Raw genomic sequence first — 21,963 nt, 5'->3', positions numbered from 1 at the left:
TAACTAATTATACTTACCACAATATTTACAGCTAAATCCCCCCCCTCCCTCCATTGTTTTACAATCCCAAATTCTCGCAAAAAGAAATACTTATCCTTCCCCCTATATTTCCACCTAAATCCCCCCCCCACCCTTGGGTTACAACAACAAATAAAATCCAAAATAAATACCTATCAAAACATCAAAATAAAAAGCAAAAAACCAACAACCAAGATTTAAAATAAAATTATATCAAAAATAAATAACTTTTTGATAAATTTGGTCTTTATGTAAGTCATATCAACTTCTGCATCTCTCTTAGCTATTAGCCAAATTTGTTTTGACAGTACATTTCCGCAGGGTTATAATTACTCTATCGTCCCCTCTTCCGATGTGTTTACAAATGCGGCAGGCAAAGGGACTATTCCTCTGTCAAATTAAAACACTTTTAAGCAATAATTAGAATTTTAGTTTTGTAACCTGTATGGAGAAGAGAAACAGATTAAGTTTAACAATATATTTATGTACATTATGTGAAAGGTGTCAATACATCGCTTCTAACATATTCATTTTTTTTAAAATTAAGTGGGATTCTGTGTATAGAAATGTAAGCCCATTGACAATAAAACTAATGTTTAAATTTTTAATTTTTTCAAGACTTCAATAAAGTTTAATTTATATTCCCTTGGGTGAATCCATGATTTTTTTTTGGGTCTATCACTTTTATTTGAAATATAAAAGATAATTGCTTCGCTTTAGATTTAATAAAACGCATAATTAAATTTATGAGAGTGTAGACTTATTTTTCCTAAATTTAGGGGGGAGTGAATATGGGTTTTGTGCTTTCTTATTGATAAACTAAACAAAATAATGTTTAATAATTTTCCTTCTTTAAATAGGGGCAAATTATTTTGATTTGATTTTTCTTCTCTTCTTTTTAAGGCAAATTATGAAGAATTTGCGGACACTGCTTTGATGGGACCTATAGTTGGCGCAAATAGCGTCGACTGTGGGCCCCCTCCTTCCAAGAAAGCGAGGGCCAATAATGCGCCACCTGTCATGCATTATGATCGCTGGCCAACACCCCCCAGCTCCACACTACTTGTCCAAGTGCAGCCACCTACGCAAGCCACTCTTACTCGAGCCACAATGGTGTCTGGCCAAACACTAACAACAGAGTGGGTGAATAGCTTCAATGCCGAAACCACACATATACAAACTATTTCAATGGGCTCAGAAGCTACCCCGGCTGCACAAGTCACAGCTCCTATACAAGAAATTAATGTCACTAGTCCGTTCACCCTCCAACCGACGTGACCTGAACCTGGCCCAGTCGCACTAGAACATAGGAACGCCACCCCGACCACCCTCCAACACACGTTACCTGGACCATCCGGCACCCAAGCTCAGAGGGATTATGCACATGTAAGCGTTTTTTCCTACCTTTCATATAGAAATATCTATCAATTTCATCCAACTTTTATAGGCCTTTTCCACATGCAACATTTTCGAACACTGCGTAAGAGTATATCTCAGTGGGAATATTGAATGATTTTTTCTCTCCAAAGGAAATATAATGTTCTCCCTTTTGAATCACATCAAGTGCATGCATTCGCCCTTTTTCTAAATTAGATTAGTGAGGCAAAAAAATGCACTATATTCTGGTCATAGTAAGGTTAGGTTGTTTCTATTTCGATATAAACGAGTGGTTCACCTTGCCTATTCAAATAAAAAAAAAACAAACTTTATGTCTGAATGAGTTGTGTATCATTCCAGGAGATGGCTATCCTTTTAAAATCATGTTTTTTTTTCCACAGATCAGATAAAAAAAGTATTAATAATACTGTTCTTTTTTTTTACTTTTGTTAAAAAAATAAAATAATAATAGTTAATTGGTTAGATTTTATATATATTATTCTAAAATGAGTTTTGTCGTGGGTCGGGGGGAGTGTTGTGAGGGCCAGGGTAGGGGGAGCGTCGGGGGGGGGATGCGCCACGGGTCAGGGAAGTGCCACAGGGATGTACTACGGACCCGCGAAGCATCGCGGGAAGCGAGGCGGGCCAGGGAAGCACCACAGGATGTGCCATGGGTCAGGGACGGGACCCAGAGATTTGCCCCGTGCCCGGGCCGTGCCCCCGAGATGTACCACGGGCCGGGTAAGCGACACAGAGATGTGCCCCGGGTCCGGGCAGTGACCTAGGAGGCACCATGGGCTCTGGAAGCGACACAGAGAGGTGCCACGGGTCAGGGACGCGACCCAGGCTTTGCCCCGGGCCCGGATCGTGCCCCCGGATGCGCCATGGCCCCGAGAAGTACCCCAGAGAAGCGCCATGGGTCAGGGAAGTGCCACAGAGATGCGCCACGGGCCAGGGAAGCGCCACAGAGATGCGCCACGGGTCAGGGAAGCGACACCGAGATGCGCCACGGGCCAGGGAAGCGACACAGAGATGTGCCACGGGTCAGGGAAGCGACACCGAGAAGCGCCACGGGCGAGGGCCGCGCCACAGGGGTGCGCCCGGGGTCAGGTAAGGGTTGTTGTAAGTGCCCGGGGTCAGGAAAGCGTCACAGGGGTGCACGTAGGTAAAGTTCCTTTAAAAAGAATAAATATTTTGACAATGTTAAAAAAAACGACCAAAGTTTCGCCTTCTATTTCATATCTTAGATTATCTTCAGTCGAATTAACCAAGTGTTATTATGCAATAATAATCCAAATTTAAAAACTGTTGGGCTGATTTTAACACTTTGAAAATAAGCTATTATTCATTTATAGATCGGTGTATTGGTCCCCTACTCTCCATCCAGTGAAGAAGATGAGGAAGGGGCACTGAACCTTCAGGACAATTCAACCATCAGTGACTGGCACGATATTATCAAGTCCATTGATGTACCATCTAATATTGTTTAGTTTATTGACTATGTTCTAAATAATGTATATAATAGCGCTGTTGAGCTGGGAGACTTGAGCCCGAATAATGTGAAAATTTTAAATGATTTTACAGGGAACCCTCCAACCTCCGATACCCTAACGACTCCACTACAAACCACGGAGGTGGAGAATTCGCCTGATTTTGTTGACCCGCTGGGGGGAGGGGGTAATATCCCCGCGGGGGAGGGGGGTACAACTCTCCCAGACTTTCAGCTGTCCAACAGAATTTTAAATCATATAGTTGTTTTCACTGCAATGTTTGGTGACCCTTTTAATTCGCTTTTGTGTGGTAATTTTGTCTTTGACCCTATAGAAAATGTACACAGCTATGTATATAAAATTATTGCACTACTGGAGAACCAACTTCAAGTGTGGGGGGGTAGGGATTCAATTAAGGTGTACATTGTTTTAAAGGTTTTTTATTTGAATGAGGGAAAAAGCGAGGTTTACTATCATTTTATACATTCCGAGATGCGTTTGTTTTATTCAAATTTATAAAATTTTGAGGGTGCTTTTATGGATTGGATCAATCAAATTATACCGCATCTAGATAACTTTAATGAACATGGTAGTGGCTCAGTATTTTTAGTTATTTAAAATTTAAGTTTAAATATTTTTAAAATTAATAAATATTTTTTTTTAAGAGGGGGGGCAGGTGGGCAAAGGTCAGTAGTTTTAAAATATACTCCTGATCGAGGGGGTTTCCATGGTGTCCAGAAGATCTGTTTTGTAACAGGTCATATGGGTTTCCGATATGCTTTCATTATATCAGCATTCGAGCCTCTAGATCGGGGCGCTAGCCAGAAGACTTTAGACGTATGGGCTGTACATGGGAAGGACGGGTCCGTTTCCCAGGTGTAGATTTTTCATGCCTAAAGGGAAAATACCCAGTAACGCTTCGATCTATTGATATTTTTGAAAGGGCTAATGCCCATTTAAATATCGGCGTTACTGTGGTACAATACGAAACCGAATTTGAAGATGGAACTCGTTCAAAAAAGAAGGGTGTGGTTTTCCCCGTAAGGGGTCCCTCAGTTGATTTGGTTAAACACTGGGTTTGGATGTTATACACACCACCTAGTCAACCAAACACAATCGGTCATTTTAATCCGATCACTGACCTTACTAGAGGTCTGGGGGGTGGTAGGGACCTAGGGGTACGTTTCTACTGTCCAACATGCTTGTCACAAGTCCGTAGTGAAATAAAACTACGGGGTCACATGAGGCATTGTAGCCACCACGGCTACCAGACAGTGGAAACGGTGTCAGGGGATAGGGCCATTCTACGTTTCAAAAATTTCCAAAATACCCTTCTCCAGTGCAACAAAATATCTTTGGATTGTGAGGCTAAGCTGGTGGGAATGAATGACCCCAAATTTCCAAACCTAGTCAAAGAACATCTGGCCATTGCAGTGTCCTACTCACATGCACAAAGAGACAATTCTAAAACCATGCAGTGGGGAGAAATAGTTGAAACAGTGGCTGAGTGGGACTGCATGGCCACGGCGTTGACACATCTGATTGGCACAGCTCATGTTGATATTTCTCGTGTGAGAAATACGAATTATCCAATGGTGTTGTCTGCAGTTGCGCGTCTCGTGATTAAAAATAAAAACTAATTGGGGGGAGGGAAGGGGGAGGTGACTGCGGAGGGGTATCCGTGGGATAAAGGACCACGGGGGTGGCGAGCGCAAGGCAGAGCTAAGGCCCCGGGAGGGCCGGCCCGATCCTCGGGAGGGCGGCCTGTGCGGGCCGGTGCGCATCAATCATGTAATTTAAATGTTAGCCAGAATTGTTTTATCCCTGTTTTTATTAATAATTAAAATTATGATTTAAATTTTATTTTACCTGACTGGCACGTATTCACAGGGAGGGAGGGGGAGTAGATTGTCCATGGGTAAATAGTTCATTTACCTATAACATAATTCCCAAATCGGCCGAGAAGCTATTGCTTCTCGAGGTGAAATGGCAGGCAGTGGATAATGGGCGTACGTGCTGGAATAAAATCAGGTTTTTAGATTCCTTTAGTTTTTTCCCCAAGGCATTGAGTCAATTGATTCAAGTGCAAAAAAAGCGACAATTTTGATAGCTTTCCCTTGCTTAAACAGCACTTTCCAGACAGTGAAATGTATGACCTGTTGACCTGCACAGGTATCTACGCATACGATTATTACTGCTCTGGCGCACGCTTAAGCGAGGAGAAATTACCTCCAATTGAAGCTTTTTACAATTCACTGACCAACAGTGAATGCACAGCCGAGGAGTATGAGTTTTCCAAGAAGGTGTGGTCCAAGGAGAATTGTAAAAATGGGTGGAATTATTTTAGACTGTACTTGTCCAGTGACGCTTTAACTCTGCTGGGTATAGTCTGCAAGAATACAGACCTGATCTATTAAGAGTTCGGGTTAGATATAGGCTATTATTTTTCTACACCCCATTTAGTGATGGATTTAATTTATAAAATTAGCAGGGAGGAACTAGGCCTAATCACTGAAATAGATCAACTCCTTTTTGTAGAGCGTTCAATGAGGGGTGGGTATTTTTTCCACGGGGACCGCGTCTTGTCAACTGATCCGAGCGGACAAAACAGCAGTAATGCAAAGTCAACTGCAGTGTTCTTGGACATGAAGTCGTTGTACCCCTCGGCAATGTCCAACTACTCTTTGCCTTGTGGGAACTATCAATGGCTTGAGAATCCTTGTGAGGTCCCCGACATTACAACCGTCGAGGACAACGGGCCACACGGATGGTTCTTTGAAGTTGACGGTCACATTCCGCTGGCGCTTCACGACTCAGTCAAAGATTTTGTCTTTCCCTGTATCAATCGGCCGGTGAGCAGGGACTCTCTGAGCCCCTACAATCGTTCATTGGTTGAGGTTATGGGGATGCACTGGACTCCCTCTAAACAGAAACTGATTGCTGATTTGGACCCTAAAGAGAATATCGTTGTTCACCTTGTGCTTTTGCACTGGTTGCTGAACAACGGTTTACAGATCACTAAAATACCTCGGGTCCTACAGTTCAATCAGCGACCCTACTTGAAAACTTTTATCGACACTTTTGTCGATAAACGCTCTAGGGCAAATTCAAAGGTGGTGAAGGAAATGTATAAGCTCATCCTAAATTCTGCGTTTGGCAAAATGTGTGAGAGAGAACGTAATAGATCTCGCTGTGACGTCGTGACTGACCCTCTAGAGTGTGCACGAATTAGAGCCGACCCTAATTTTACATCGTTCACGAGCATAGAGACCGGCATGGTTCTTCTACACAGACGAAAGCGAAATGTAGTACTGAACAAGAATATCGCAGGCGGTAGTTCAGTACTAGAAATTTCAAAAAAGCTCATGTTGTCGTTCTTTTACAATGTGTGCAAGGTGCAATGGCCACGGGAGGGGAGGTTCAAGTTTACTATGGTGATACAGATTATCTGCTGCTAAAGGTAAATGGGACTGAAGATTTATTGGGTGATTTACAAAGGGGGGAACACATCAGCTCGTAGAGTGATTCCACCAACTGGAATCAAACAATCTACCCAGAACTGGTGAAACATCAAGCCCCCAACCAATTATTAAAATAAAAATCAGAGACAGGGGGTAATTTGATATCCAGGGGGGTGTTCCCGGGCCACAAAGTTTATTGCGTTGACACTCATAGTGGAGAAGAAAAGAAGGCGTGTAAAGGGGTGCCTACACATTTTGTAAAGAGCAATTTTAACATGAGCGTGTACAGAGACTGTGTAGAAAGTAGCCTAGTGCCGAGAGCACAAGTGCTTGCAATTCGCTCTCTACAGTATAGAAATTATACTGTGAGAGTGGAGAAGAATGCAATGTCGTGTATATCCGACAAGGTTTATGTGCTCGAGAATGGTTTGACTGTCCTGCCCCATGGCCACTACCATATTTCAGATCAAGTTGAATGCATTGAATATCGCAATCAACTTGGTCTGGATAAATTAGCCTAATCTGAACTAACCATAACCACCTAACCTAACCTCTACATAAATTAACCTAACTAAACCTGTTCATCTAACCCAAGCACTAACCCACCCACTCCCCCTGTTCATCTAACCCAAGCACTAACCCAACCACTAACCCAACCTAACCTGGAGCAGCCATCGCAGTGACGACAACTATTCTTTTTCGCCCCGCGGCCGCCCGGGGGGAGGGGGGTCCTGTCCCCCGGCCGCCCAGGGGGGGGGGGGTCCTCCCCGTAGCCGGCCGGCCTTCGGCCCCGCGGTCCCCGGGGGGGGGGGGATCCCACACACCTTTAAATTCATCATGTTCAACTGTGCTACTAGCAATTTCCAAGTGTGTGTGTGTCTGTTTTTTCTGTTGTATAAAAAAAGTGTTATTGTATAGAAAAGTGTTTAAGTTAAAAAAAAAAAAAAGAAAAAAAAAAGTGTTGTACATAAAATTGTTGTTTTTTATTGAAAAAAAAGTGTTTTTTTATTTTAAATAAATTTTTTTTAAATAAAAAAATTTGTTTTTTATAAAGTTTTATAATTGCCCTGTGCTGTTCATGTTGACTGCAAATAGAGTTTTTATTTTGGCCACCGGAGAAATTTTCTCAACTGTTCTTATTGAACAAGTGTTATTATTATTTCTATTGTTATGCATGTTGACTAAAAATATTTGTTTTCATGCAATGTCGAAATAAATACTGCCATGAAATATTGTTTTTTTGTTGTTGTTCTTGAATAGATAGATCCATGGGAAAAATTATTGATAATTATTCATTGAGCACATACGATTTACAGTTAGTTGTAGTCAGACTGTTGCCCCCCAGCAGCAGCAGCATGTATCAATTTAAAACACCCATCATATCGTTTATGTGTGGACAGTCAATGTATTGTAAAAAAAAGAAATTAGATAAAATAATTAAATAGTTCAGTAAAATGTTTTTGGAGAAGCAGAAAAAAATATACTATTTCTTGATCCTTCGGAATTTGTTATACGAGCTAACAACAACACTATCCACAACATAACAACTAACAATAATGCGGAGACTAGATATGTTAACTAGTATTGAACTGAACTCTTTGTTGATTATCGATGATTTGGCTGAATCCATTGAACAGTTCTCACAGGAAATGCTACAACTGTTCACCGTTCGCTCCCACCATGAACGAATGTCCGTTACCCTAGTTCTACACAATCTGTTTCATCAGAGCAAATGTATGCGAACCCTTGCTTTGAATTGCACTGTCTATATTATCTATCGAGTCGTGAGGGATTAGATCTCACGCCGAAAACTCAAAAATCCGATAAAACCCCGCGCCCCAAAAATTATGTTGTCAGCGTACACACAGGCGACTAGCAAGCCCTATGGTTACAATTTGTTAGATATTAATCAGAGCACTCCCGAGGATCTACGTGTAGTCACCGACATTTTCAACAATGAAATTACAGTATATCTTCCGGTGAACAGTAGAAAAGACTATTAGTTGACATTATGACACTGAAGAAACTACACGAACAACGGCATTTGTTTTCCGTTTCAAGCACTTCAAAACCGTTGCTTAGGAAGGATATACTCAAACATGGGGTTGACAATGATTTCATTAATATAATATCTTAACTTTTTTAAATTTTAACTGATGTAATTTTAAAACGGCATTATTTTTTTAGAAACACGACAACCAACAATGTGTAAACGTTCGGCGACGGTTCTTTACACACATATTGTAAAAATATAAAAAGACCACGACTCCTTCAAGCAGGTGTTAAATTCTTCACAATTTTACTGACAATAATTTCTGGACTCGTAGACATTTTTCTCTAGTGAGAATGACTAAACCATATAGATTGGCACCATTTGAACTTGTCCTCTCGCCCATCGAACATTTTGAAGACAATCTAAGCAAATTCATTAATGATGAGAATATTGCCGATGACAAAAAACTACTTTTACTTCAAGATGCATTGCGACGTGTGGATAAAAATAAACCTTCTCGTGAGAGGCCTGTCATTGATCTCTCTCCACAGGAAACATCTCCTCAAGATTCTGCAGCAGCATCACAGGGGAAGGACTCGAAGTCGAGTGTATTGAAAATTGGAAACCTATTGCCTTTGTCCTATCGAGAACAGAGTAAAAGAGTATTATCTTATCTCTTGTTGGAAACTGGCGATCAGGTTCAAGTCGAGAACACAGGGAAAAGAATTATAATTCAGGGAAAAAGTTATAATCTAGTTGATTTAATTTTTGATATGGTGACGAATCGTAAAGGACTTTTATCCTTTGACGATAATCTATACACCTTTATATGTACAATAAACTTCCCCAAAAGTCTTATTGGCCATAATCAAATTCTAAAGACACTATGATAATATAGTCCACCACCAACAACACCATTTAAAAAAGAAGTAGAAGATTCAATATTTGAAAATACTATCAGCAGCAGCAGCAATGATTTTACAACACCTGTGGCTGCTATTCAAAAGCGAAGACGAATTGATTCGCCCACCAGTGTGCAAAAGGGGAGTGGACATTACACTACGTGTTTACGCTCAAAATGGATGAAGTTTTGAAAGGTGTCTATGAAAATATTGGCGAAGCGGGAAGTTTAAGTTCTCCCAAAACTCTTTCCAAAGTCACGGGTGTTCGCCCTAAAAGTGTACAAGACTATCTAGAAAATGAACCGAGTTACACACTACATCGGAATCACAGGCTTCGCAGTAAACACTATCGACAAACTAAAGCCTTTTTCCCTCTGCATATAATGCAAACGGATCTTTTAACTTTAGACGCACTTCAACAGCGTCACAATGTGCCCTACAAGTCTATTCTAGTGGCAATCAGTGTCTTTAGTCGCTATGCCTATGCCATTCCATTGCGATCGAAGAGAGGTGTTGAAGTTGCTCAGGCCATTGAAAGTATTCTCCAACAGGATTCGTATAGAAAAATTCAATCGGATCGTGGTAGTGAATTTATTAATCCTTATGTTGCAAAAGTACTTTTGAAATATATTACAACACTTTATCATAGTCATAGTCCTATAAAGGCTGCATTGGCTGAACGATTAATAAGAACGATTCGTCTATTAATTTCAAGATATTGTACATTGAAAAATACATCTGATTTTATTCATGATTTAGATAAAATCATGCAGATATACAATCATAGATCTCTGTACAACTCTACACCAACGGATTTTCACTACAATGAAAAGGCATTTGATAATTTTCTAAATCAATACTCCAAGGGTGAAAAAGAGAAAAAGAAGAAGAAGAAATTCAATGTTGGTGATACTGTTCGAATTAATAGAACCACCAATATTTTCCAAAAGGGGACTTATTTGTGGAGCACCTAACTTTTTAAAGTGTCCAAAATCCTGGACACCATACCCATAACTTAACGACTGCGAGACACCAAAGATGATGAGATTCTCGGCGGTTTTTATTAATATGAATTGAAAATAGTTAGAAACACAAGTGAAAGTTATCAAATTGAAAAGATATTAAAGAGTCTTACACACCATGGTCAGAGACAGTTGCTTGTTCGCTTGCTAGGATACAACTCAGATTTTGATTCTTGGGTCAGTGCTGAAGATATTGACAATGCCCATTGATTTCTATGTGACTTTATTGTCCAATGTTTCTGATCCTCTCGACACTGATCTGAATAGAACAAGTGATTTTTGGTCGAAACTCTCCCCAACCATCAAATTCGACGACGGAAAGTATGAAGTGGCTCTTGTCGACTGTATTCTCAAAAATACCTATGACATCCTGAAAAAGGATCGTAAATATGAAATAAAAATTAGACCCTATGATTGGCCGCCACCACCAGGTAATCAAGAACAAATTCAAAAAATCAATTGGATGGATTATCCATATATTGAATTACCCTACGAGGAACTCACCTGTATGAATGATTTATGTCGTACTATCAATAAAAGAATTTCCGCTCGTAAAAAGTGAGCTTTTCATTTCAACTATTCAAAGGAGGAGGGTAATATCTACATTAGTTCACCCATTGACAGCAAAAATGTTATTCTCAATGATAACCTAAAGGATATTCTTGGTTTTAAACTCAATATAATCAATGGCAAAAGTGCGGAAAACACTCATTTCATTTTCGCTGACTACCCACCTGCCTTCTCCACAGACACCTGTACATTTCTCTACGCTTCATTTGTGGAAACATCTCGGGTTGGTAATTCAAATGTCCCCCTCCTACGAGTCCTTGAACGAAAAACCAATCAAGAACATATTCATCACTACAATATAAAGCATCTTCAGTATATCCCCGTTAACACTTCCTATTTGGAACTCTGTCAGTTAACACTAAGAACAAAATTGAGTGATCCAATAGCAATTTCAAAAAGGTTGTCTGTGATTACATGTCATTTTCGACCCATCATTCAACTACAAGATGTCTAATAAAAATGTGGTATTCACTTGTCCTGATATTGACTGCTATGTTAATACTCTTGGCCCGAGACACCAGGGCAATGGAATGGACTACTACAAAGGTCGCTCGTCAATGTCTGGCTACGGTCTTAGCAGTTGGTTTGCTAAGCTGTTTCGCTCTTCACTACCACTGGCTAGAAAATATCTTGTACCGGCTGCGACAGATTTTGCATCCTCTACACTATACGATTGGGGCTCTGGCAAGGATTTTAAAAAAAGTGCTACGAAAAATCTTAGGTCCAGTGCACGAACCCTTGGCGAGAAATTAAAACAAAATGGTAAAGGCTTAAAAAGGTCAAGAAACAACGCATCCCTCATCAGTCTCCGCTCAGGACGGAAACGTAAGACATCCCTTTTGTCAAATAAACGAAGGAAAAAGCTGACACGTAGCGTAACCAGAAGTCCCAGGAAGAATAGAATTGTCAGATCGAAACTAGATTTCTTCTCCTAAAATGTCCTATCTACCACATAAGGATTCCCAACCTACAATCACCGCCTCATTGACTCTATTCAATGCCGAAAATGTCGATGTGAGTGTCAAGCATGGATACTATGAACAATTTTATCCACAACAACCCCTCTCCGATAATATCCACTTTCAAATTTAGTCCAATGAAGACTACCTTATGGACATGTCTTCAACATTTATAGATTTGCAAATGAAAGTCCGGAAATCCGATAATACAAGGCCGATTCGGGCCGATGGAATATCCTATGAAAATTGTATACTACATAATTTATTTCGTCAAATTAGTGTCTACATCAATGGCACGCTGGTGAGCACAAGCAACAATCTCTCCAAATATGCAATCTCTATGCAATTCATGTTGATGACACCCAAGTCACACAAGGAATTGAGAGGCGCCTCAAATGGATATGAATATATTACTAATACTGATAGTACAGATGCGCTTAAAAATGCTACAACTAGTGAATTACATCTAGTTGGAAAAATATGTCATGAAATATTTAATATACCCCAATGGCTGCCACCCAATGTTAAAGTGGATATAAAATTAACGCTTGCACCATCCAATTTCATATTGTGAAAGGAACTTGCTGCCAATCCTGATGCAAGTCTCTCCCTCAACTCAGCAATACTACAAGTGCGCAAACAGCAGGTTATGAGTTCTGTTGCTTTGGCCGAGGAAAAACTGAGAGCCACAGGCACAAATATTAAACTACTTGTTCCTCATACAATCACAAATTCACGTCATATTGCCGTGGGATCACGCACTTTCACCGATTCATCCTTTATCAATGGTGAAATCCCGTCGAAATTGGCTTTGGCATTTGTAAAAACCGCCGGTGCAATAGGATCATGGACAGAATGTCCACATAAATTCGAGATGTTTGGACTTTCATCTCTTGTGTGCAAAGTAAACGGCATCCCACTCTACAATCTATCTTTTGATAAATACTATAGAACATTGTACGAGTTGACCATGCAAACCTTAGATCATGATTCGCAACTATTTGAAAATGGTATAACCGAAGATAAGTTTGCTAAAACACATGGTATCATTGTATTTGATTTGCCTGGCACACAGGATATGAGTAGAGTACGTACAGTGACTTTACGTTTAGAGTGTACATGTTCCAACCCCTTGGCGGAGAGTATTGCCCTCGTCTTACTAAATCAATATGAAACATATTGGGAAATCACTCCCGAAGGTAGTGTTCTACTAGACTTGGCACCATGAACACCAGTCAAATAATCAATGTATTTAATTTGGACCCCTACATGTCCCAGTACAAATCCTATTGTCTACCTTCGGACTTTTTTGTAAAAATTCCAAGTGTCAACAATACCTTAATCATTTTTGATAGCAGTCCGTCGACTGTGATGACGGGTCAGTGGCTGTGCATCTTTCAAACAAATAAGAATATTAAATTTTTTGATCCTCTTGGTCTACCCTATACATTCTACACACCTCACATCAGCAACTATATTGAGAGCAGTGGGAAAAATATTATTCAAAATAGAAAGAGGGTGCAGGATCTAACGACTAAAAGCTGCGGCTTCCATGCACTACTATATTTTGTGTTCCGATGTCATGGATATACTAACAAGCAGTTTCTCCTCATGTATGTTGTCAATACCCGTCTGAATGACTTTCTAGTGGAAAATATCCTCTCAGACCTATACAGTATTGATTTCAGTGCCCTAAGAGTAAAGTGCTTAAAAAATGTTTGTGAATTTGTTTATTAATAAAATGTATATATATACAACAATATCTTTAAATCATCAATTTAGATTTCTTCATCTTAGATGTATAGACAACTGTCGTGAACCACTAATGCCGATAAATCATTTGGATTCACTGTATATTGATCTTGATTGACTGCAAAGTCAGGGTCACATTTTCTACAGTACAATGTAACTTCACTCTTGTCATATCTCTTTGTAGAGTCAATTATACTATTTGCATTCATATTATGAAATTCACGAGTTTCAATCTGTCTATTTGAAGCAATATCACAAACAGTGTTTTCAAGTGGCGAATCACAGTCCGTCACAGTCGAATAAAAATCACTTGGTTTATAGTCATAGTAGGTGGTGTCGTCACAGCGATGACTTAGAAACCAGATTGTCTTATTACCCCAACAGTTGAATCGTAGACCAGGTTCATCTTCCCAGATTAATTTAAATTCACGACGATACCAATCTCGTAGAAATAAACTGAAATCAAGTTTGGGATTCTTTCCAATCATAGCGGGGTAAGTATTCTCCCACTGATCACATTTATCATAGCGACAATTGGAGCACAGGTGCCCTCTAGGATGTGAGTCACACACCTCCTCAAGACATGAATTACATCCTTTAATTTGTACTGCATAGCCTCTATGTAATTTACAAGGATTACATAATTTACACTTTTCACTATAGTCATCAATACTTGTACAATTCTCACATTGATTCCAACTGCCAAGAGTGTACATGCACAATGGACATATATAGAACATTTTGGTTTCCGATGTCAACTCTCTCACAGCTAAAACAAGACTGATCGTCCTCGCTCCATAAATTCAATTTGTAGGACAGGGGAGAGGAGTAGCTCTGTGACGTTACCTCTTTCGAAGGGGGAGTCATCTACATTTTCAAAAGTATATCCACAATATGATTCTGCTTTGTTCCAATTAATATATCAATAAATTGACTATATGCATTTGAATCACATTTTAAAAGTTTCATACAATTGTCCAATGGGGGAGAATCGCTCCTTATTATATTGTCAAGTATTCCCTGACAAGAGAATATCCTGCGTTGAAGAGATAACTTGAGAAAATCATCATCCAAAATCAAATGTTTTTCCAATAAACACTAGATTTGATCTAATTCTCTCTTTCTCAAATTTATTCATTTTTCAATCCTTTCACTCTGACTGCTGACTCTAGACTGTCCCTGATTCGTTAGGATACACGTGATACTGTTTCCAATTATCGGATCAATAAAAGTCCCAATCGATGACATAATCAATTTCATGTAAATTCACTTTCACATCGATTATGCAATCAAGTTCTCGGAAATCCACTTCCCATTCGATTACACAATCAATTTCACGGAACTTCACTTCCCCTCGATTACGCAATCGATTTCTCGGAAATTCACTTCCCCCTCGAGTCCTAGATCAATAACATTGTTCCCGTTAGAATTCAATGCGCATGTGCAACCTTCGCCCCGGAGCTATTACACATAGAAACATCAAATAAATCGACCTTGGAAAAAGAGGTCATTGACCCCATTAACCACGTGTTCTCCCTAATGGCTCTATGCCCATATATGGTGTGCTGTCAGTATTCTATGCCCATATTTGGTGTGCTGTCACGGCTGGCACCCCCACTTCTACTAAAATGTTCCCTTTAATTTCCATTTATTTTATTTTCTTTTTAATTTCCTTTAGTTTTCATTTAATTTTTCCTCGTTTATGCTCCTTTTTGGGTCATAGAAATGTCATTCGAAATTTGATAGAGAATCTTTGTTTTTCTTCCAATAACTGGTAGAATAGATGTGATGGTTTATCATTTTGTTTTCACGTCGTCATCTTTATTTTCTCATATTTTAGTTCTTGTATGACTTGAAAAAGGCTAATTACCTGTTTTGGTGGAGAGCCAAGGTAAGGGATAAACACCTCTGAACTTCAAAGAATAAACACCTCTGTTTGGAAATCTTTGCACTTTGTGAATTTAGATAGCGATTAGGGTTTCTGATTGAGACCAATTTTAGGACTTGGGTTCTAATTATTGGTTGCTGTGGTAAAAGTTGCCACAATAGCCCTCTCCAAGAAAATACCAAACTTCTGTTAAGAAGTGTTTTTCGTAAAATTCTTAGGGAGTTTTTAGAAAATTGAAGGACATCACACATTTTAGTGGCAGATCCAAAATTTTACGGGGCTTTACGCTAGAAAAGCTCCTATTATAAAATATTCTTCCAGTTTGTTTACCAGAAAATAAATAATATGGATTTCTTACGGCTGAGTCTGTATAATATTAGATCTTTTATAATCTTGGAACTATAAGAAATAATACATTTTTAGCTATATATTTCAAAGATTTCAGCCACTAAATTTTACGTTTGATTTACCAGGGCAACAGAATGGCTAACAGTATGTGGCCGGTAGGATATTTTGAGAAAACCTGATTTTACTACTTATATAAGGAAGTATGACACTGTACGTAACCGCCATTTTGGCTTATCGGATTTTGTTTGTGAGGAAAAGGGTCTTCACTGCAGACGTCGGAAAGTTAAATTCAATGCTATACCATTACTCGTCTTACCCGCTAATCCAGAGACTATCGAAGGCCAGAGGCCGTTTTCTGAAAGTGACTGGGTTGTGAGGAAGGAGTCTAAGACAATAAAATAACGTGTCAAAGCAACCTTAAGTGATGCTATAGTTGCAATTCCGAAAAGTCACAAGCTGATTGAAGTTAATTTCACCTTCGTCCCTGCCTTAGAAACCATTAACAAAGAAGAAAATGTGTTCCATTCTTCTGAGATAACTGATTCTTCTAAGCAAAGAGATTCTTGCCAACACTTTCTAGCTGTTCCTTCGTCGCAACTCACAATTTGAATCCAGAAGTTTTCCCCAAGGACCAAACCGGGCACGCCATTCTTCAGGACTGGGTAGAGCTAACGAAATCAGTGATGGCCTTGCTAGACCGGGAAGAAGTAGGCTTTTTCATAATGGCAAGAAAAACGCTCATGCCTCATATAACCAGTTTGATGCGACTCCAAAAAAACGTAGAGTCTCCGCAACATGAAAATGAAGATATCCGTGAAAAATCAGTCTTGATAACGCCTAAAAAGAAAGGACCCCGTGACGAACAAAACTCCCCCTTAACTAAAAAAGTTAAAAGGTTGTCTGATGAGTTGCCTCAGAACTCAATAGGTGGAAAATTAGGGATGAGGGAGAGAGTAGAAATGGAGTGCACGGAGCAGTTTCTAAGCTCAAAAAAGAAAATGATACAAAGTCAAGTCAGGTATACTCCTCGTAAAAAGAGGTTTAGACAGATCATCAAAAACCAAGAAAAAATGATATCGAGATGCCGTGCTTAAAATTGTGTAATGAAAGCAAAACTGAAACAGCTTTCTGAAACTAGCAAAACAGAAAGGATTCTTGATATAGCAAACACCCATCTTGGTGGTCTTACACTAAGGATGATCCAGTCTGAAATTCGAAGAGGAAAAAAACGTCTACCATACACAGAAGATGAGAAGAAAATTGCTTTGTCGCTCTACTTCACCTCACCCTCTTCATATGTGATGATCAACTGATAGCTGGTGTTTTTCAGTTGCCGTCGCTTCCAACTATTCGTAGATTCTTAAGAACGCTCGAAATGCGAGATGGCTTTGATGTCAACCTATTCCAATTGCTAGAAGCTTAACTAGAGAAACAAACCGATAGATATTGCACATTAGCTGTGAATAACATATCACTGAAACCTGGATTAACTTACGATCGGTTTAAGGATGTCATTACCGGACTTGATAGTGATGGAAAGCTCGTAAAATTTGCAACTGTTTTCATGCTCCAACGTATTACGGATAAATGGAAGCAGCCGGCTGGTTACTTTCTTACTGAGAAAGGGCCAAAAGGTAACCAGATACTGACTATGGTTAAAGAATGCGTTCAGAGGTGTAAAAATATTGGATTGCAAGTCAAGGTTTTGATCTCTGATCAGGGGGAACTTCAGAGGACTTGTAAAGAATATTGGTGTCAGCGAGAAAAAACCATTTTTTGAGACCAGTGGAGGAAAAGTACATTATATTTATGATCCGCCCCACTTATTGAAAACTGTCAGAAACAGTCTGCCGAAAAATGACATTTTGTTTGAAGATGGCCAAGCATCTTGGGTCGACGTTATCAATCTTTTTAAAATAGATTCCCGATATAGAAGCAGGGCTGCCCCGTGCCTTAGCACGCGTCACGTGTTTCCTTCCAATTTTGACAAAATGAAAGTAAAACTAGCAGCCAATTGCCGTGGAACACGAATTTTGGCAGAAACTTTCTCAAAATGCCTTTGAAACCAACTCGAGACTTCGAAACCTACTTGTAATTCCTAAGAACATCAAATAATAACATTGTACTTCTAATTACCGATTTTCATGTATGTATTGAAATATATTAACCCTTTCATTCCGTAAGTAACCATATGGTAACCGTTCCTTCCACGTACTTAGTGTCTGTTGTGGTTCAGATACTGCTATCGAATTTAATACCGTCAGAAAGCAAAAGTTCGGCCCTACGTGTTGCGATACTTTTTATTATCCTAGATGGCTCCGTAAGTCGTCAGCTGATCAGGGAAAACAGTAGTTTTTTGCCATGCCTAAAAAGCGAATATTAGCTGATTTTGACAGCGATGATGAAAGTGATGCAGGTGAGTTTTTTTAATTTTTATTATATTGTTTTGTTCCTTAAAATCTTTACTTTTAGTCTGTATATATGCGAATCTTATTTAGTTTTATCTTCACCCCCCATTTCTGTGTTTATTTTTATAGTTGCCATATGGTAACCTTAGGTTTTGAGACGGGTAGTTTTGAAGATGCTTCTCACGTAGTATTTTGTTTTTACTTGTTGATTGTGCTCTATATTCTCTCTTCTGCTTCACTTTTTTTTATTCGTGAAGCACTTCATTCTGATTGTTCTAGTTTGACGAAGCAGAAGCACCCATGCACCGTTGGTCTGATCACAATTTTCTCTTTCAGAGACAACGAGCCACTCTTATTCCGGTGAAAATTCCAAACCAAGAAAAGAGGAAGAAAATATTTTCAAGGGGAGGAGCAAACGTGTAAGAGAGAAGCTCATCCAAGAGTGAGCTGCAGAGATGGTTCTGCTACCAGACAGCAAATCTGAGATGGAAATTATGTCTGATCATGACAACGAGTCTCATCCGTTATGGAATCCAACCTCTGGTGCCAGTTTCACATATACCACCCTGCAGCCCGTTTAGCCGGTTGACAATCCTACAGAAGATTTACCTCTCAGCATGTTGAACTATTTCGAAATTTTTATGGGTGTAGATGACCAATTTGATGCTGGAGAAGCCACTACATCCCCCACTACTGAAGCTCAACCGTCTCCCATTCAATTGACAAGCTCGTCACCTATTTCATCTGCAACCATACCTACCGCATCAATGAAAAACCAAGATGCCACAAAAGAGTACAAGTGGCTAAGAAAAGAAATTAAGCCCCGTGATATCACATGGAAAGCTTCCCTCCCGAAAGCAACAGAAATGCACTTACCCAATGATTTATTTAGAACTTTCATCACAGATAGCATCGTTGCTGGATTGGTTGACCAAACCAATCTGCATGAAACGAGGGAAACAAACGCTAGGATTGCCCTAAAGCTGATCCAGCATGAGATGAACCGGTTCCTTGGAGTACTGATGCTCATAAGTATTGTAAAGCTACTAGCTATGAGAATGTACTGGGAGCGCACTTTCCGATACACTCCAATCGTAGAGGCTAGGCGAGAGTGCGAAGACCTGGGTAGGCAGCATATGTCCTTGATGTACTTCAAGATGGATATTTGCAGATCCTTGATAGTGTCAGGAGTTGTCAATAGTCTTCGTGCTGATAGACCCTCTGTCAGTGCTCCTACAAAGCGAAAAACGAAAACTGCAGAAGCAGGCATGCCGTTAGAATAGGTGCGATATGACACTGCTGGCCATCTACCCGACGCAGTCAAAAGGGACGTTGCCGGTACGAAAAATGTGCAAGGGGTGCAACTAGCCGAATTCTCTGCGTTAAATGCAAGGTTCGGTTGTGTCTGAATGGAGACAGAAACTGTTTTATGAACTTCCATATTAAGTGAAATGAATCTTTTTTATCCTAAGGTAACAATTGTTACAATCCTATGGTAACCATTTCTATTTCAGTTTGTGAATGAAATAAATAATTGAAGTTGAAATTAAGTTGAAACGAAGCTTACGTTGATTATTATTGTAAGGTTTCAGAATTTTTTAAGCACTCCTTCGATGTTCAGGTCTGAAAGGGTTAATTTAAAATTAGCTTCTTTAAAATTTAGTGTTACAACGTTGAAGCCAAGTTTCGCGTTCAAGAGGAATCTGACTTTAAAGAAGGCATTATTATTAGACCTTAAATCAGGAAATTAATTGGCAAATCTGCTTCTGAAGGAAAGTTTAATCAAAAGTAATTTGAAGCTTGGAAATTGTTTGATAAAGCGGTTCAGGCTTTTTTTTAAAAAAACAGGGACAAAATTATAAATCCTTGACAGAAGAGCTTTTTAAGTCCTGCCAAGCTATGAGGTATAAAATGTTACTCAAAATTTACTTTTTGCATTTACATTTGAATTTTTTTTCCGCAAAATCTTGTGATGGTTATTGACGAATAGGGGGAAAAATTCCCAAAAGGCATTAGGTCTCTAAGAACCAGATATCAAAGTCATTGAGAACCAGCAATGCTGGGTGACTACAGCTAGTTTCTAAATAAGAAAATTTTATGCTATACAAAAGAATAAAGTGACATGATTTCATCGTATTTCATTAATGTTCAATGGTTAGATCTTCTGCTTTGCACATAATATGTCTATCTTCTCAATTACTATAGCATTCCATGATAAATAAGTATAGTTCAAAAATGTGTTTTTAAAATGCTTTTTTAGATTCTTTCAATGCTGGTAAGATAGTCATAAAAAAAAAAAAAAAAAAAAAAAAAAAAAAAAAAAAAAAAAAAATGTTCCTGCAACATACTTAATATTATTATTTTTAAATTATACACTGCAAAATTAGTTAAAAACAGCAAATTCCATTTTGTGAAAAAATTAAAAATTAGTCGACTGCAAAAATTGATTGATTAATAAATAACTATTAATAATAAGTAATGAAGATATTTAAGTTTTACTTAAAAACAAAGAGTCCAAATTTGTATGTACATAAGGGATCTGTGAAATCATAAGACTTTATTTTGACCTATTTTGAGTTTTCACGACACTAAAAAACCGCAAAATGATTCCTTAGTCCCCAGACATCAACTTTAACATGGACGATTCGGTTTCTTAGTCTATTTCACTTTTCAATACATTTATTTTAAAGTGCATTGCTTGTCTACAAGCTTACCGCTACATTTCTGATTTGTTTCCCTGCAAACCATGTAAGCATTTTATTGATGGCCATCAAGGTTCTAGTTTGTTTTTTGCCCTTGTCCTCTATCAAACGGTCAAAAAATTCTTCCATTTCCGACAAGGATACAGATCCACCGACGTTTACGCCATCTTCTTTAACAGACAATTCAAGCAGCGGATCGACAGAAATCGGAGATATGAGCACTGGATAGTTCATGTGCCTATACTTAATTTCTAGACCTAAAAGTAAAATAATTACTAGTTAAGTTGTTTTATTTTGTTAAGAAGTATAAGCAATGGATTTTCTTTATTTTCAGCATAAGGCTGTTTATATTTCATTTTGTTTCTCTTTTGCGTTGTTTTGTATTTCATTTTATATTGCAGTTTGTTCCCTATTTGTAATTTTCTTTTGCCAATGCTTAGTATTTTATGTGTCCTTTATTTATGGAAAATTTTTGGGCAATCAGTTCTCTTATTTATTTTTATACATGTGCTCTAAATACCAATGTGTCTTATTTTCTTATCTGATTGGTAAAAACAAAAATCATAGGAAATTCTATTACTGCAGATTTAAAATATAATTAATGTTGGAATTTGAAATTTTGTAGGTACCCCCATCACTGTTTGAAAGCGAAGGGAGAGGGAATGAACGTCACTTACATGAACTCGATTCAAAATAGATCTTTGAATTAGAGGAAAGTCGTCTCTGTTTCCCTTCTTTTTTTAATGGGACCTTATTTATTTGTTATTAGTATTGTTGTTACTTATTTATTAGTAAATTATTTAATACCTTATTTTATTTCATAATCTATTGTAACTAAAAAAGGCCGTAGATATAGAAAATGTTTTTCAATTAAGGCCTCAGAAAACTCTCTATGATGTTTCAGCAACAAAATAGCGGCGGAGAAAAAAGAAGAGGAGAAAATGGAGACACATCACTGCCTCCCATGCAAAAAAAAATTCTTTGTTGCTCAAGATGGAGGGGTGTGTCTTCCCAATGCTATAATTTCACCTAGAGTTATTCCAATCGTGCAGTTTTTATTTTGGTTTGACGCT

General features: G+C 38.7%; 1 protein-coding gene across 3 annotated transcripts in view; it reads right to left on the bottom strand.

Annotated features, from left to right (window-relative positions):
- The window catches only part of LOC148950636 (xanthine dehydrogenase/oxidase-like), a 354,380-nt gene that overhangs the window by 216,676 nt on the left and 115,741 nt on the right, over positions 1-21,963 (bottom strand). For all 3 annotated transcript variants that reach the window (XM_089092523.1, XM_089092525.1, XM_089092524.1), the window contains exon 8: positions 20,903-21,147. In XM_089092523.1, coding sequence (XP_088948649.1) covers positions 20,903-21,147 — 245 coding nt within the window. The remainder of the gene's footprint in view (positions 1-20,902; positions 21,148-21,963) is intronic.

This window comes from Artemia sp. Qi Xiang Cuo, chromosome 7 (genome assembly GCF_049724085.1).
Source record: "Artemia sp. Qi Xiang Cuo chromosome 7, ASM4972408v1, whole genome shotgun sequence".
Lineage (NCBI taxonomy): Eukaryota > Metazoa > Arthropoda > Branchiopoda > Anostraca > Artemiidae > Artemia > Artemia sp. Qi Xiang Cuo.
The sequence above is the reverse complement of the archived record's forward strand: the minus strand, read 5'-3'. Positions and strand labels throughout refer to the sequence as shown.